Source organism: Eublepharis macularius, chromosome 14 (assembly GCF_028583425.1).
Source record: "Eublepharis macularius isolate TG4126 chromosome 14, MPM_Emac_v1.0, whole genome shotgun sequence".
Taxonomy (NCBI): domain Eukaryota; kingdom Metazoa; phylum Chordata; class Lepidosauria; order Squamata; family Eublepharidae; genus Eublepharis; species Eublepharis macularius.
This window is the reverse complement of record NC_072803.1, coordinates 44,681,421-44,695,644: the sequence shown is the minus strand read 5'-3', so window position 1 is coordinate 44,695,644 and position 14,224 is coordinate 44,681,421. Positions and strand designations below refer to the sequence as shown.

Sequence of the window (14,224 nt, the reverse complement as noted above, 5' to 3'; positions counted from 1 at the left end):
GCACGTGCCTGTTGGAGGTCTTGAGTTCAATCCCTAGCATTTTCACTTAAAGGACCTTTTCCTGCTGGCGAGCCTGCTGCCAGTCAGACAGATGTCTATATACCCCATTTGAAAGCAGATCAGCTATCACATTTTTATCCCACCCATCCTCCAAGCTCAGGACAGTGTACATGGTTTTTTCTTCCTCTATTTTATTCCCAGAACAACCCTGTGAGGTAGGTTCAATTGAGAGAGGGAGAAAAGAAGAAAGCATGTAGGGATCTAACCACTATACCATCACTGGTGGTTTCAGCCAGGGTTCCATTACCTATTTGCCCCCCTGCCCTATTTTCAGAACCATCTAACAACAACAACGACATTCACAATTTATATGCCGCCCTTCAGGACAACTTAATGCCAGTCTCAGAGCGGTTTACAAAGTGTGTAATTATTATTCTCACGACAATCACCCTCCCTGTGTGGTGGGTGGGGCTGAGAGAGCTGTGACTGACCCAAGGTCACCCAGCTGGCTTCAAGAGGAGTGGGGAATGAAACCCAGTTCTCCAGATTAGAGTCCTGCCTGTCTATAGGACATGGGAGGCATACAGCTAAATGTAAGGAAGGTGCAACAATGCCAAATATCAGAAGCAAGTAAGGTACTTGTCTTGGAAGGTTGGGGAGATGATCAAGGTGGGATTTCGCTATCTAAAAGGCTGCCATACAGGTGAAAGAATTCTTCTGCAGAGGCAACAAAAGGCCATACAGTTCTACCCCTGCTCCAAAGGGCAAAACCACAATCCTTTGCCAGACTGTTTCCAACTCGGTCCAGAGAAGGGAATTCTGTGCCACAAGAGGACCACTGTTCATTTTCTTACCTGTGGGAACTTCCGCTTGATAGAGGTCAGAGCTCCCTCTGGAAGCTTGGCTAACTCAGAATCTCGAACTGCATGCACTGTGGTAGCTCTGGGCTGATGAGTTAAGGCCTCTACCTGTGAGATAGAGAAGAAGAGAAATGGCTGAGAGGACACTGTTGATTTCTAGAGCACTCCTAGAACATCCACACAGGAAGTGGAAATTGCCCCAGTCTCCTGATGCCTTCATAAATGTCTCTGGGTTCTCAAGCAGCTCAATCTGTTTGCATCTACAAGATACTGCAAAGCAGAGTTCAAAATTCCCCTCAAATACAAACTGTGCAATATAGTTGTGGTTTTATGGAATATGCATCGCTCTACCCAAACTAGATTCTGCAAAAAACAAAACAGCAACAAAAACCCTAAAGGCTCCTGTTAAGGTATCAAGTACTAGACCGCAGACAAGGCTGCCTGCTACATCTCTGCATGATTCATTGCTCTGGCGTTGCCTCCTTCCCATAGTTCAGGGCAGGTAACTCCACTGTGTCTCTGTGCTGCGAACAATTCAATTGCTCCTAGTGCAAAGGAGCAGTAGAATTACCTGCACTTGGATGAGGCAGCAGTTAACTCAGAGCCAAGCTACAAGTGACGAATGATACTGGCCTGGCAGGTGAACAGACTCACGTGTATTCCTCCCTGTTCACTTGCCATTCACTTGCTCTCCACTCGATCAAGTGGAGAGCAAGTGAATGGCAAGTGAACAGGGAGGAATACACATCATTCGTCACTTGTAGCTTGGCTCACAGAGACATGGAAGTTGGACTGCTCTGAGGAAGGGAGTTCTCTTTCACATTCTACATGGAATGCTTGGCTTTCTAGACTTAGGGCCAAGCTACACATGACGAATGACACTTGAGCGGCAAGTGGATTGAGTGGAGGGCAAGTGAACAGGGAGAAATACACTTGCTGTTCAAGTGTCATTCGTCATGTGTAGCTTGGCCCTCAGTAGATATGTCCATACTGACCCATGTTTTTATAAATTCCAGGGCTGGGTTAGGACAAGACATTTTACAAGGAGTAGCCCTGAAAGAAGCTACAGTTGGTACAACATGTGACTGCAATCTGACTAGCAGGCGACATTTCATGTTAAACTAATTTGAAAGCAACTCTGCTGGCTTCCAATTTGCTACCAGGTTCAGTTCTCAAGGTGCTGGCTCTTGAGCCCTTCTCAATCTAGGACCAACATAGTTGAAGGACCACCACTCTCTATATGAATCCACATGCCAACTTAGGTTTGCTCAGCAGGCCTCACTCACTATACCCTTCTTTGCCCAGCAGATCCATCTATTGTTTTGCCAGGGCTCATTTTTTTTTTTGTGGTGGCCCTTGATTTGCAGAACGCTTCACTGGAGGAAAACGTAAAGCTCTCACTGTAATGTCTTTCTGTCGGAACGGAAAGATGGTTTTGTTTGGCAGGGCCTTTCAGGAAATTTGGGATGGGGTACTTCTGTCACAATTGTTATTAGGCTGTAACTGATTGTTCATTAATTTGTATTTTAATTACTACTAGATTTCTGTACACTGCTTCAAGGTTTGGTAAGGCAGGATACAAGTTTTCCACATGAAATAAATGAAAGCTGCTGTAGCACAGTGGTTAAGTGGTTTGGCTGCAAATCAGCACTCAACTGGTTCAAATCCCACTACTACCATGAGCTCAGTAGGTGGCCTTGGTGTAGCCACTCCTCTCAGCCCCAGCTCCCCAGCTGGATTGTGGGGATAATAATAACACTAGCTTATTCACCGCTCTGAGTGAGGCACTAATCTTTCTAGAAGAGCGGTATATAAGCACTTATTATTATTGTTGTTGTTATTACTATTACTATTATTGAATACAAGAGCAAAGTAAGATCCCAAACTTAATTCAGAAAAAAAGACAACTGGTTCATCTGTCAAATATTTGGAAGCCAGCCCATTTTTATCTATGAAACATTTGAATGGATCTGTTGAGAGAGGGGCATTGTGACACACTGAAAATCCTCAAGTGTACGTTTAACAAAATGACACCGTTTTCAAGGCAACTGGCAAAGCAGTTGGTCTCCTGCCTCTAAACTATTCTTGGTGCACGTTTTTTTGCTTTCAAATAGAAACGGGAGATTCGTAGCTTAACGAGACTGCGTGCTGCGTGAAGCCACATCACCTGCTGCCCAGAGGGAGGTGCTGACATTTCCCTGCTCAGGAACACAGCCTGGTTCCTGCCACACTGATCGCCAGAGGCTGGGGTGAAATCCCACACACGGAGCGTGGTGGTGGAGACAGAGCAATCAAGCTGACCCAGCGCTTAGCAACTAATGGACTCTGGCGTGAGAATGGACGTCACTTGCCATTTGGGAGTCTTTCCCTGCTGCAAGAAGTGGTGGAGAACATATATGCAAATCCATTCATCAGAAATCCAAGGTTTTTACTTAAGATTTCATACTTCTCTGCTCCACCCCCACCCCACCCCCAACTTGTCCACCCTGACCCTGTGCAAGCTTCCTTGAATGCAAGACAGAAAGACAAGTTCAGTATACAATGCGGATTCTTGTCCTGGCTTAGGATAAAAGAAGATCAAAAGATTAGCAGTGGATAAGAGGACGAATGGGTGGGTGGGGGGAGGACCATATTTGTTCCACTGACTTTCCAGAACAAACACAATCCTCCTTTCTTGGAGACCATGCATTGCATTGTCCTTCACACCTAAAATCAGGTCCTACCTCTGATACCAACCTTCTAGTTGTCCAGTTCAGGCAGAGTAGTATTGTGTGCTTCCAGGTTATTAGGTGCGGAATTACACACTCTTAGAATCAGTGTAGAACTCCCAAGCTTGAGCTCTTGTAGGGCACAGCTATCTGTCTGTATCATATTTTTATCCTACCCTTCCTGCAAAGACTTCAGGGGGAGATACATGCTGAATTTCACATATTACATACATTTTCTATACTTACCACATTTGCATAATTTATTCTGGATTTGCTAATCATGGGGAAGGGAAAGCAGTCTCACTCCAAATTTTATTCAATCCCTGCCCCTGCTTTCTCACCAAGATTTCATCAGGCATGACCACACACTTTTAAGCATATCTTCAGAGCCTTGAGGGCTAGAAACTTGCTTTCAGAAACAAAACAAACTCTGAAAGCAGAGAATCACAGGGAAGAATATTCTGCCACCAATTGCATTTTCTGAAGTTCTGCAGAACTACAGTATGCATGCGGAGACCTTTAGCTAACCAGGCAATATGCAGAGGTGGGGGGTAGAGGAGCAGCTGGTAGCAGGGCTGCAACTCTAAAGGTTGCAGAGTACAGTGTGTCTTTTTGGAAGGCTTTTGAGCGTCTGGCCTCCCTGCCAAGGTACCAACAGAAGGCCAGTTTCTGTGCTGCAAACTCTAAAGCAGCCAAGCCTCTTTACTTTAGAGGAACCAGGCTTGCCAGAGCGGCTGTCAAGATTTTTTGTTGTTGGAGTTTCTGTCTCAGCTTCTGGGGCAGATTCATTGCACTCTGCTTCGCTCAAGAACTCAAAGTTCATCCAAGATGACAGAACGCATCTCCCCTGGTCCCCCCCCCCCCCAAGTTTCCCCATCCTGAAAAAGAACAGTGACTTCCAGGTAATGGCTATCTCAGCATATAGGATGGGAGCCACCTAAACCTCCACATGCTGCAGAAAACGCATTAGGTGATCATGAGCCAACCATTTCTCTTATCCTTGCCTACCTCACAGGCTTGTTGTGAACATAAAATGGAAGATGGGAAAATCAAGCACAGCTCCCTGAGCTCCTTGGAGAAAGGGTGTGCTAAAAAAAATACACATTTGCTAGCATTGGCTTAACATCTGTAAAAGACATAACTTGTAGAGAAAACTGTAAGAAGCTTCATTAGGGCTCCATCCATTTAGGGAAGCTGCACAAGGATCAAGGCATCTACCAGCAACAAGACACTAATGAAAAACAGAAAAGTCTGAAGGTTTAGTAATAAACTAGAGGCCTGCAGCCAAAGATCTGACTGAGCTGATTTCCCCCCAATCAATGCGTGAACTCAAGCTTTAATTTAAAGGTTTTTAGTTCCTTTTGTTCAAAAGAAAACCAGCAATAGAAATGGCCCACATAACCCATTTACTTCCCTCCCTCTCCCTTTGAATGGGCAGAGGAAGAGAGGCGATAGATTTTTAGAAGAAGCAGCCAAGAATATAAAGAAGAGGAGAAGTAGATTGTAGAAGAAAGAAACAAGGAAAACGGGAAGAACCAGATCTGTTTTGCATCAGAAGATGCCACCCTCTGGGAGCTGGATTCAAAACCAGTCTCTGCGGAACAAGTGGAGCACCCAACCCCACCAGACTGGTTCTCAAGCAGGTCTTCTGCTCAAAACTGGAGGGCCAAGGGGAAGATGGGTTGCCTCTATAAAAAAAGACCAGTACACTCTGGGGAAGAACAACTATTGCAGACCCTTCATTTGTGAAACAAAAACAAATCAGCTCTGCTCACTGGTAACATATTTGTTAGCTAGGGTTCTGAGCAAAGCTCCAAACTCTATGTTAAACCAGACGGATACAGGAAAAGAAGAAAAAAGGCACACGGTGGGAGTTCACGGAAGATTGATTACACTAAGCTGATCTTACAGCCTTTTATGGATATAATAACTGGCACACTGTTTTGGGCTACAGGTTGCGTTTGGATCTGATCAAGTGCTGCACTGGAGATTGCCACTCAGCATTATACAAAAAAGAAAATCATTCTGGTATTAATTTCTCAGGGGCTGAATAAATATTACGGCTCTTCTCCAGGGCTGGAAGCTTTACAATTTGGTCAGCACTATTTGATTAACCAACAAAGGCAAATTTTAGTCTGTGAAATTTGTTTTTGGTCTCACTGTATGCTTCAGCGAGGGTATTTTGGTTCTCACAAATACTGTACTGAATGCCACAAATAGGAAATAAAAAACTTATTGCTCTAAACTGAGAAGTTGCCTCTAAAAAAAAGGTCAGATTCTCAAATTTACTCCTAATGAGGCAGCTTAGGTGAAATAATGTATTGGTTAGACTGAAATAAATTTGAATAAAACCGATTTATTAATTTAGAATCCTTTAAATCATGGACAGACCTGCATTTCCCCCATAATTTAACTGCAAGTTTCTTTTTATATTCAACATGAAAAATAAACCAATGGGACAAACGAAGGACAAGCCAAAAGGGTCTCCATCAGCTGAATGTCTAAAACTTTGGGTCTCCAACGCGGAGGGAAGCAACAGGCTACTTTAGGTTCAGCAAACATCCTCCGCCCATTCCTATAACTTCTGGGTTTCTCTCCCAACATCTAAAACTTGGCCAAGAGAATTCAAGAGAGAGGAATGGCTGTGGACCCAAAGTCAAGTGCCTGCCTTGCATACCGATGGCCTGGGCTCCTGCACTTCCAAATAAACCATTTCAGATAGCAGTTGCAGGGAAAGACATGCTGTTGCTCAAGACCCTGAAGGGTTGCTGCCAATCAGAGAAGGCAATACTGAGCTAGATGGACCAATGTTTGGCTTGGTATAAGGTAACTTTATAGGTTCATGTGACGATGGAAAAACATCAATCTGGGTCCATCTGACATTTTGATTACAAATTATAGATCAATCTGTGCTCTCATTATTCATTTTTTCTTTGAATGGTGTACACCCATCATGCTAAACTAGCTATGATCAATTATGGAGGCCTTATGGCATGTTTCCCCACCTTCAGAAATAAGGTAGATAGGCACCAGGCCTTCAAAATCAAGCAGCCTGAGAATCTGCATTTAAAAGTATTTTGGAAATGTGTTATGTATTCAGGCTGCTTGAATGTGGAGGCTCAATGAAAATCAGTTTTTGATGGTAAGTTGTTTATGTGCAATCATATGAGATGCGTTTGGGACATGGCTTCACATCTGATGAAGATCTTGGCAGAAACTGGATTTACAATCAGCTGGCCATCCGTTGTCTTAACAGCCATCTGCAACTGACAAGCACTCGCCCTTGGACTGTTTGGGGGGAGTTGTTTCGTTCAGAGGACAATTCTGGTCCAGCCCTTCCACCCACTGTTGCAGCAGAGATGGCAAGAACTGCAGGAGGCAGAAATGACATCCCATTATGCATCGACATCATATCCAGGTGAAAACTTGGACCTGACATCAGAGCATCAGCCAATATTCTGGAATATCCCCCCCGGAACCACAGAATTTTGGGAGAAGTCCAGAGCATGTCTGCCACTTGCCCCATTCCCAAAGTTCTTTGAGGTGTCAGGCAGTAGCCCTGCAATCCTAGGCCAGTCTTGCGCTGCTCATTTTTTAAAAAATTGTTCTTCCTCTGCACAGGTGTTAGATCTGTTCTGCTATTTTTATTTTGGCATTTTTATTAGGGGCTTTACAATTTTACTGTTGGTTTTATTGTTGGATTATTGTGGGTCTTGCAGTTGACTGCATACCGATATTGTTTCATTGCCTTTGCTGATTGTTTTAACATCCATTGCTGGAGATCCCCTTGAGAGAAATATACTAAAAGAGAGGTATAAATAGCTTAAAATAAATCATAATTTGCTTTTGAAAACCAACTTGCAGTTTTAAAAACTGGCCAACTCATGGCACGGAGCAAGGAACAGAAGCCCTAAGCACCACTGGATGATGCTAAGCTGTGTAGTTCTTTGGACCCCAACTAAACAAGTCTGAATGGCTCTTATGCTGCTGGTTTCAGACTATTCCTCTCTCCCCCTGCTGCCGGACTATTCCCCTCCATCGCCATCACCCCTCTGCTAATATTTATGAGTTGAATTAACTGGAATGTTTAGAGCAAGCTATAATATCCCTATCTCTTGGAGCGTAAAATGGGATTCACTGCCTAGTGAGCTGGCTCAATGCGGCATTTGCTAATTTAATTTCATCTTCGCAGCAATGTATCACTAGCTCCTGGGCAGAACAGTGCTGTGGAAGTGTCTATGAAAGGCTTTTGTTTCACTGCCGTGGAGTTTACTTAAAGAGAGATCTTTTACTGCCAGCTACTTTAAAAGAATATACCAAAATTCTGCAGCAAAGAGCACTAATACTGCTATCCTTATTAATACTACAAGTTAAAATCAAGTTTGTACCTGTGTTCACTTTGTAAAATTTACTCTATTCTTGCTGGTTTTTTTCTTTTGGGTGAATAAAAACTGGAGACATGCTTCACTCTTTGACTAAGAAATTTACTATCACGGCAGAAGAGAGATGACTCCCACCAGCAGAAGGGAACGGCCCCATTTTTCTGTTAGAGTTGCTATTCTGGGCATATCTCCTAACTGGAAAGAGTCTGGTCCAGAACTGCAACTCATACAGAAACCCAACAAGCAGTCTCCTCCGTGGGCAGGAGCCTTAGGCCCACAGGAGAAAGCCTTTAATTATTTCATTTTACTAGTGGTTCTCTTGCGGCATGTCGCTCAGGACTTACGATGTTGGTCACTAAGGAGGTAAAGAGCCAAACAGGACACTGAAATTCACATGGATGACTACTAGAAACTTGGGAGGGCAGGAAGGAAGCTGAAGGTCTCAGGATGCTGAATTTTTAACCCAATACCCTGGAAATCATCCACATCTCTGCCCACCTCACATTAAAATGCAGAAGTCTTACAGGTAGGTGCAGTCTGATATACTTCCAGCAGTGAACGTCTGTTAATCCTTTTAATCAGACATTAGGGATTTAAGGGATCTTGCCTTCAGATCAAGCATCCAGCTGCAACTGTAAGGCAACCAGGCCTTTATTCTCTGTATCTTGCAAGTGGAGGGAACTGCTCTTCTAAACTCAGCTCCGATGCTCACCACTGCAGAAGGAGAGACCAGCTGCCACCAGGAACACACCAAGCGCCAGCTGCTCAGCCCCACTCCCTGCCAAACTGCCTCCCCCTTTGTGAGACATCAAGCGGTTTCATGCGACATTTAATATTATTATAATTTTAAAATGATTTTTGTTAGCTGCTGTGACGAACTGTACTTTTTAAAGGCTTAGAAGCAGCTGAAGGACTGACTGTGAAGGGTTAATACTTCAGAGAAACAGAGAGCTTTGAGTGACAGGCTACTTCAAGGAAGCTGATTGGGTAGCATGAGCTGAACAGAAAAAGACTTCTGAACTGGATGCTAAGGGAGAAGGGAGTCTGATTTCAGCCCTAGCTGAGAGGAATCGAGTACTGACCATTTCAAGATTCAGCCCTGACTGTAAGCAGTTTAACACAGACAGGGGAAATGGGGGAAAGTTGGCAAGGAGGTTTGGGAAGTAGGCACAGACTCTCATTTGGGCCAAAGAAAGAGGATAACTCTTCTAGTGAGAGGAGAAGTAACTGTGAAGAACTTAAGAAATTTTCATTAGTCTGAAAGGTCATTAGACCTTAAGTCTGTGCGTGTACAGATTTTACCTCAGAGTTATCTATACTGAGTTACCTCAGAAATTTTCAACTCTGATTTCACCTAATCTTTCCCATCTATGCTAAATATTTTTTTATTTTTGAATTTAAAAACACCTTCAGTGCCATTTAAGTTGTTTAAGTCAAAAAGGGGGGAGTCATAGCTGCTTTAAGGCGATCTTTTTATGTGAAAAGGGAAAATATCAGTTCTCTAAATCAATGTGTGATACTGCAGCTCCTAGCCCAGAAAGGATATGATGGTATAGGGGCCAGCCAAGGTCTGTTCTGGTTCCATCAAGCTGCTAATACTTGGTCTAATGGCACTTGGAGGTAGTTTGTCATTCAGCTGCTCAGAGACCGCTCCCCTTCCTGGTTGACTAGCTCCTAGGCCACCGGCACCATAAAAGGGGCTCCCCCTCCCATCTGTGTCAAATTGTTTTAACTTAGAGGAGACCATTACCAATGCAGAAAGCAAGCCAGAAGAAACACTGCACAGCCACCAGTCTCTTACCACGCCAATCAGGTCCCCACGGCCATATTCACCAGTCAAATGCTTTTTCCCATCATCCATCCTGATAACTGAGCGAAGTCGCCCATTGAGCACAATGTAGGTGCAGTCCGAGTTGTCACCCTGCCTACGACGGAAAAATCCATACGTTCTGTTAAGCAAGAGCTCCACACACACATGATAATTAGAATCGGGGAAGACCTTTACACATTTCTCTCCTGTTTTTTGGACGATTCACTGTAGGTAGGCCTGTAAAGACTTCCAAGGCATGGGCCAGAGAAACCATGTGATGTAGAGCTTCACTTTACACTATACAGAAGGGAGGAAAACCACAAGTATATCTCCCTTCCTCCCTGCATGTGCAACAATAAAATGTTGAAACAACTAAAGCTGGAATGTCTCTACTCAACATACTAGCTTTCTGTCAAATGGGAGATTTAAAAATTATCGTGCACTTCTAGCGCAAAAAATTTTAAAGGATGAGAGCTACCAAAACTACCATCTCCCACCAGTTGATGCGTGACTGGCTCAAGGTCCAGAAGCTTCAAGAATAAGTGGGGATTCAAACCCAGATCTCCCTGTTGTGGGTGTCAGGAACAGAAGAGCAGACAGTGGATTCCCACCCGCTCCCTCCAGATGGCACTCAGGTTTTTGCACACCCTACCTGTAAACAGCACGTCCGGCTTCTACTTCCATCCAGTCCAAAGCAAAGTCAATCTGTCTCACAAAGGATGACATCCTCTTCACAACAGTGTGGGCCACACCCAGGACGACAGTTGGTTGCTCCCGCATTATCCTGCAGGGCAAGGGCAAGCTGTTAAAGAGAAGTTTCGGGCATGTGCATATGGCACCTACACTACGTGGTTGGCAGATGGCCAAGTCAAGCCATTTATATATACTGGCTCCTCCAACTGGCAGCTGCTCCTCAAGCCTGGCCTCAAAGGTTTTTCCTACCCAATACTAGAAATCCTTTAACTGGAGTCTGTGGTCAGGGCCAGCACACCCATTGAGGCAGGTCCAGCCCTCGCCTCAAGTGCTGAGGCACCGAAGGGGGAGCCACAGGGAGTGTCAGGGGTGGGGTCGCGCGCCATAGATCTGGTGGTGGCAGCACTGGCGGCTGAGCAGAACGGATGGGAAGACACCTGCACGCCGCCCCAGCCGCCTGCCGAACCTGGCACACAGCTCCTGTGGCCTGCCAGGCCTCCTGCCCCACGCTACTGCCGCCACCAACACACGCCCCCAGCTGGGCACAGCACCCAGAGGCCAGGCGCGGCAGGTGTCTGGGGCAGCATGCAGAACAACAGAGCGCGAGGGCTAGGGGAGGACGCACGTGCACCTCCCCAACCACCTGCCGCACCCGGCTGGGAGTGCGCGCCAATGGGGGCAGCCTCCGCACACTGTCCCAGCCGCCCACTGCACCAATGGGGCCGGCTTGCAGTGGCATGCTGCGTGATGATGTCACACACAGTGACATCCTCACGCAGTCCGGGCACGCACGCGCACTCTGTGAGCGCATGTAGGGGCAGCAACAGACCTGACGTTGCCCCCAGCCTCAGGCGCCAGAAACCCTGGCGCCACCCCTGTTTGTGGTGTGCCAATGAGTCATCCTTGTAAAAGTAACTCTATCCTGCCCTGCCATACTTAAGTACAGAAAGAATTGAAAGAACAGAGCTGATTCCATTCATATGTGGTGAAGACATATCAGAGCAAAGTAGTATTGGAAAATGATCTCCATAATGATCGCAAAAGGAATTGGATATAATATTGTTGGTACACCTCAGCTTTTCTTATTGGTCTATGTTACCTGTGTTCCAAAAAAGTATCAAGTATTTGTATTATACATAACAGCAGCCAGGCTTATATATGTTAAACAATGGAAAGAAATAAAGAATCCCAACAAGAAACACCTTCTGAAAGTTAAAGACTTTTATTCATATTCAAAATGATCAGCTCTGCAGAAAAAAGATTTTATAAGAATAGATTTAACTTGGCAACAAATTTTAAATTGCATGGAATAAACAATGTAACTTATCATTTGTTATAGCTCTCTTGTAATTCTCTGTCATCCTAGTTAACTCATTAAAAAAAGGAGTGAGTGTTCAAAGGACAACATCGACGCTCGGCATCTCAGGATAAAGGAGGGTTCATTTGGCAGTGGCAAATGTGTAGGCAAGTTCAAGGCAACACAGCTCACAACACACACTCTCCCCCTCCCAGGGCTGCTTTCACACATCCTGAATAATGCAATTTCAATCCACTTTCACTGCACTTTAGGAATCGTTTGCAACTGGATTTTCCCATTTCACAGAGTAAAATCCAGTTGCACAGTGCAGTGAAAGCGGATTGAAAGTATATTATTCAGGATGTGTGAAAACAGCCCCAATCTCTGGGACCCCTCAGGCAGGCTTTCCTGGGGAAAACAGCATGTGAGTTACAAGGAAAGAGAGAGTGGACAGGACCCTCAATCTTGCAAAAGAAGCCGCAAGATTTACTAGTCAACACCCAAAAAACCTTATTCGCCTGCCAGGCTGTTCACATCTCTGCTAAATTTATTTGTGGTCCGTGGATGGCCTAACTGAAAGAAAAAAAAAGTTCTCTAGCTGGCAAAATTTTTCCTTGTCTGGCCGTTCAAAGGGAGAATCTTAACAATCGCTGACCAGACAAGCAGTGACTGACAAGCCTCCCGTAACCCTTGGGGCCCAAAGTTATAGCAGAAGAGATTTAGGAACTATGCAGTGCAGTGCAAAATAAATGCCACCTCAGGTGAATTAGTGACGTTCAGGGAATAAGCATCATCCAACAGTCAACAACTTATGAACACCTGCAGCTGTATCTGCATATTTTCATCTATTTGTGGCTCCTAATTAGAATGTAAAAAAAAAAATTCCAGAGAATTGGGCTCTTTCGTAGATGCAAACCATCTTTTAACAACCAGACAGCATTTCAGAAGGAACAGCCTTGCCAAAATCCAGCATTGAGGCCTGGTTCACACATGCAAACAGAAAGAGGTGATAGATAGATAGGGCTTCAGGGTGCAGGAGGTGGCACAGCAGGGGGAGCAGTCCTTACTCATCTCTTTGCCTGCTGTGCTGGCTTTCTATCTGCAGGGTGTTCCGAAATGTGATTATCCCTACCTCTGCAGCCTCAAGTTGTGCAGTCCATTTTACCCCTGCACCCCGCCCCCCCCAAGTCTCTGCCATCCCTCTGCAAGTATAAACTTGACCTAAGTGGAGGACTGTGATGTTCACAAGGGGGTTTACTCCATACAGCACAAGGGACATGTTATCAGAACCACTTAAGGAAGCAAATATGAGCTACAGCCAAGTAATTTGGGTTTTCAACTAATTCTCCCTATCAACCAGAATAGGATTCTTACAAAGAAAATTCAATTTAAAAGAATCCATCTAAAAGATAAGCAAAGGATACTTTCAAGAACAACTGAATAGCCAATTTTTGTTAGGAGAAAAAATGGTAAATAGGAATGGTAAGATTTACCCTCCTGAAGGTTGCTTTGTAATGCTCCTTATTGTATTTATTGTATTCCTTATGTGTGAGTGATCATCTCCGCTGCATTACAAACAGATTCAAGTAAATTGAAAAAGTAAAAAAAGATGTACTTAACCCAGAAGGTTGCAACAAAAAGAAAAAAAGATTGTGGTTGCTCAGCAGCTCTGAGAGAGACAACTATCACAATCCAGCACAGCTTTAAGGACTCAAAAGCCCCAGAAACAATGAACTCTATCTTGGACTGCGGCTAACAACTAGTAGAATGCAGAGTTACACTGCACATTACATAAGCCCTTCATGGAAAGTGATCCTCTACGGAAATTAGCATGAACATTCCTGTACACTATGTGCATACTTGTCCCAATACTCACACATTTATTTAAATATGTTACTCCACTTTTCACCCCAAAAAGGGACTCAAAGCAGCTTCCAAGAGAATTTAGAAAGTCCGAAAAGCCCACTTCCCCCACACCCTGAAACACAGTGAAGAGCAGAACATCTATCATTCCAAGCAGACCACAAAATCCCTCCTGTGCAGCTCACCGTTACAAGGTTTCCTGAAGGCCAGAAGAGAAGGCACTTTCTTGACTTTTTCAGGAAGATTGGCCTACAGAATTAAAGCCACTGTGGAGAACCCCAAGACTGAGCAATGGCAGTTCCAATAAATCTGCAAGAGGAGACAGCAAGGAGGAACTGCTGGGAAGACCAGAGCTACCCCATGGGAATTCTCAGAGAGATGTATGTAACATCACTCCACATGAAAAACTACACATATGAAAACACCACCTCCTTCCCGATCAACCTGCCCACCCTACTGAGATCAACTTCAGAGGTTCTTTCCAGGTGCCCCCTAACCTTTCGAGTAGGAAGCTGTTTCTTTACTATGGATGCACCATTAATGGAACTCCCTTCTGAGGTCGATCTGTCCCATACCTTCTGCTGACTTCTATAATATAATAATAACAACAT

At 44.6% G+C, this 14,224-nt stretch overlaps 1 protein-coding gene across 2 annotated transcripts in view; it reads right to left on the bottom strand.

Moving 5' to 3' along the window:
* Nucleotides 1-14,224, bottom strand: part of PNPLA7 (patatin like phospholipase domain containing 7) — a 99,439-nt gene that overhangs the window by 48,596 nt on the left and 36,619 nt on the right. For both annotated transcript variants that reach the window (XM_054998074.1, XM_054998075.1), the window contains exons 17-19: nucleotides 10,413-10,544; nucleotides 9,752-9,875; nucleotides 855-968 (exon numbers count right to left, since the gene is read on the bottom strand). In XM_054998074.1, coding sequence (XP_054854049.1) covers nucleotides 855-968; nucleotides 9,752-9,875; nucleotides 10,413-10,544 — 370 coding nt within the window. The remainder of the gene's footprint in view (nucleotides 1-854; nucleotides 969-9,751; nucleotides 9,876-10,412; nucleotides 10,545-14,224) is intronic.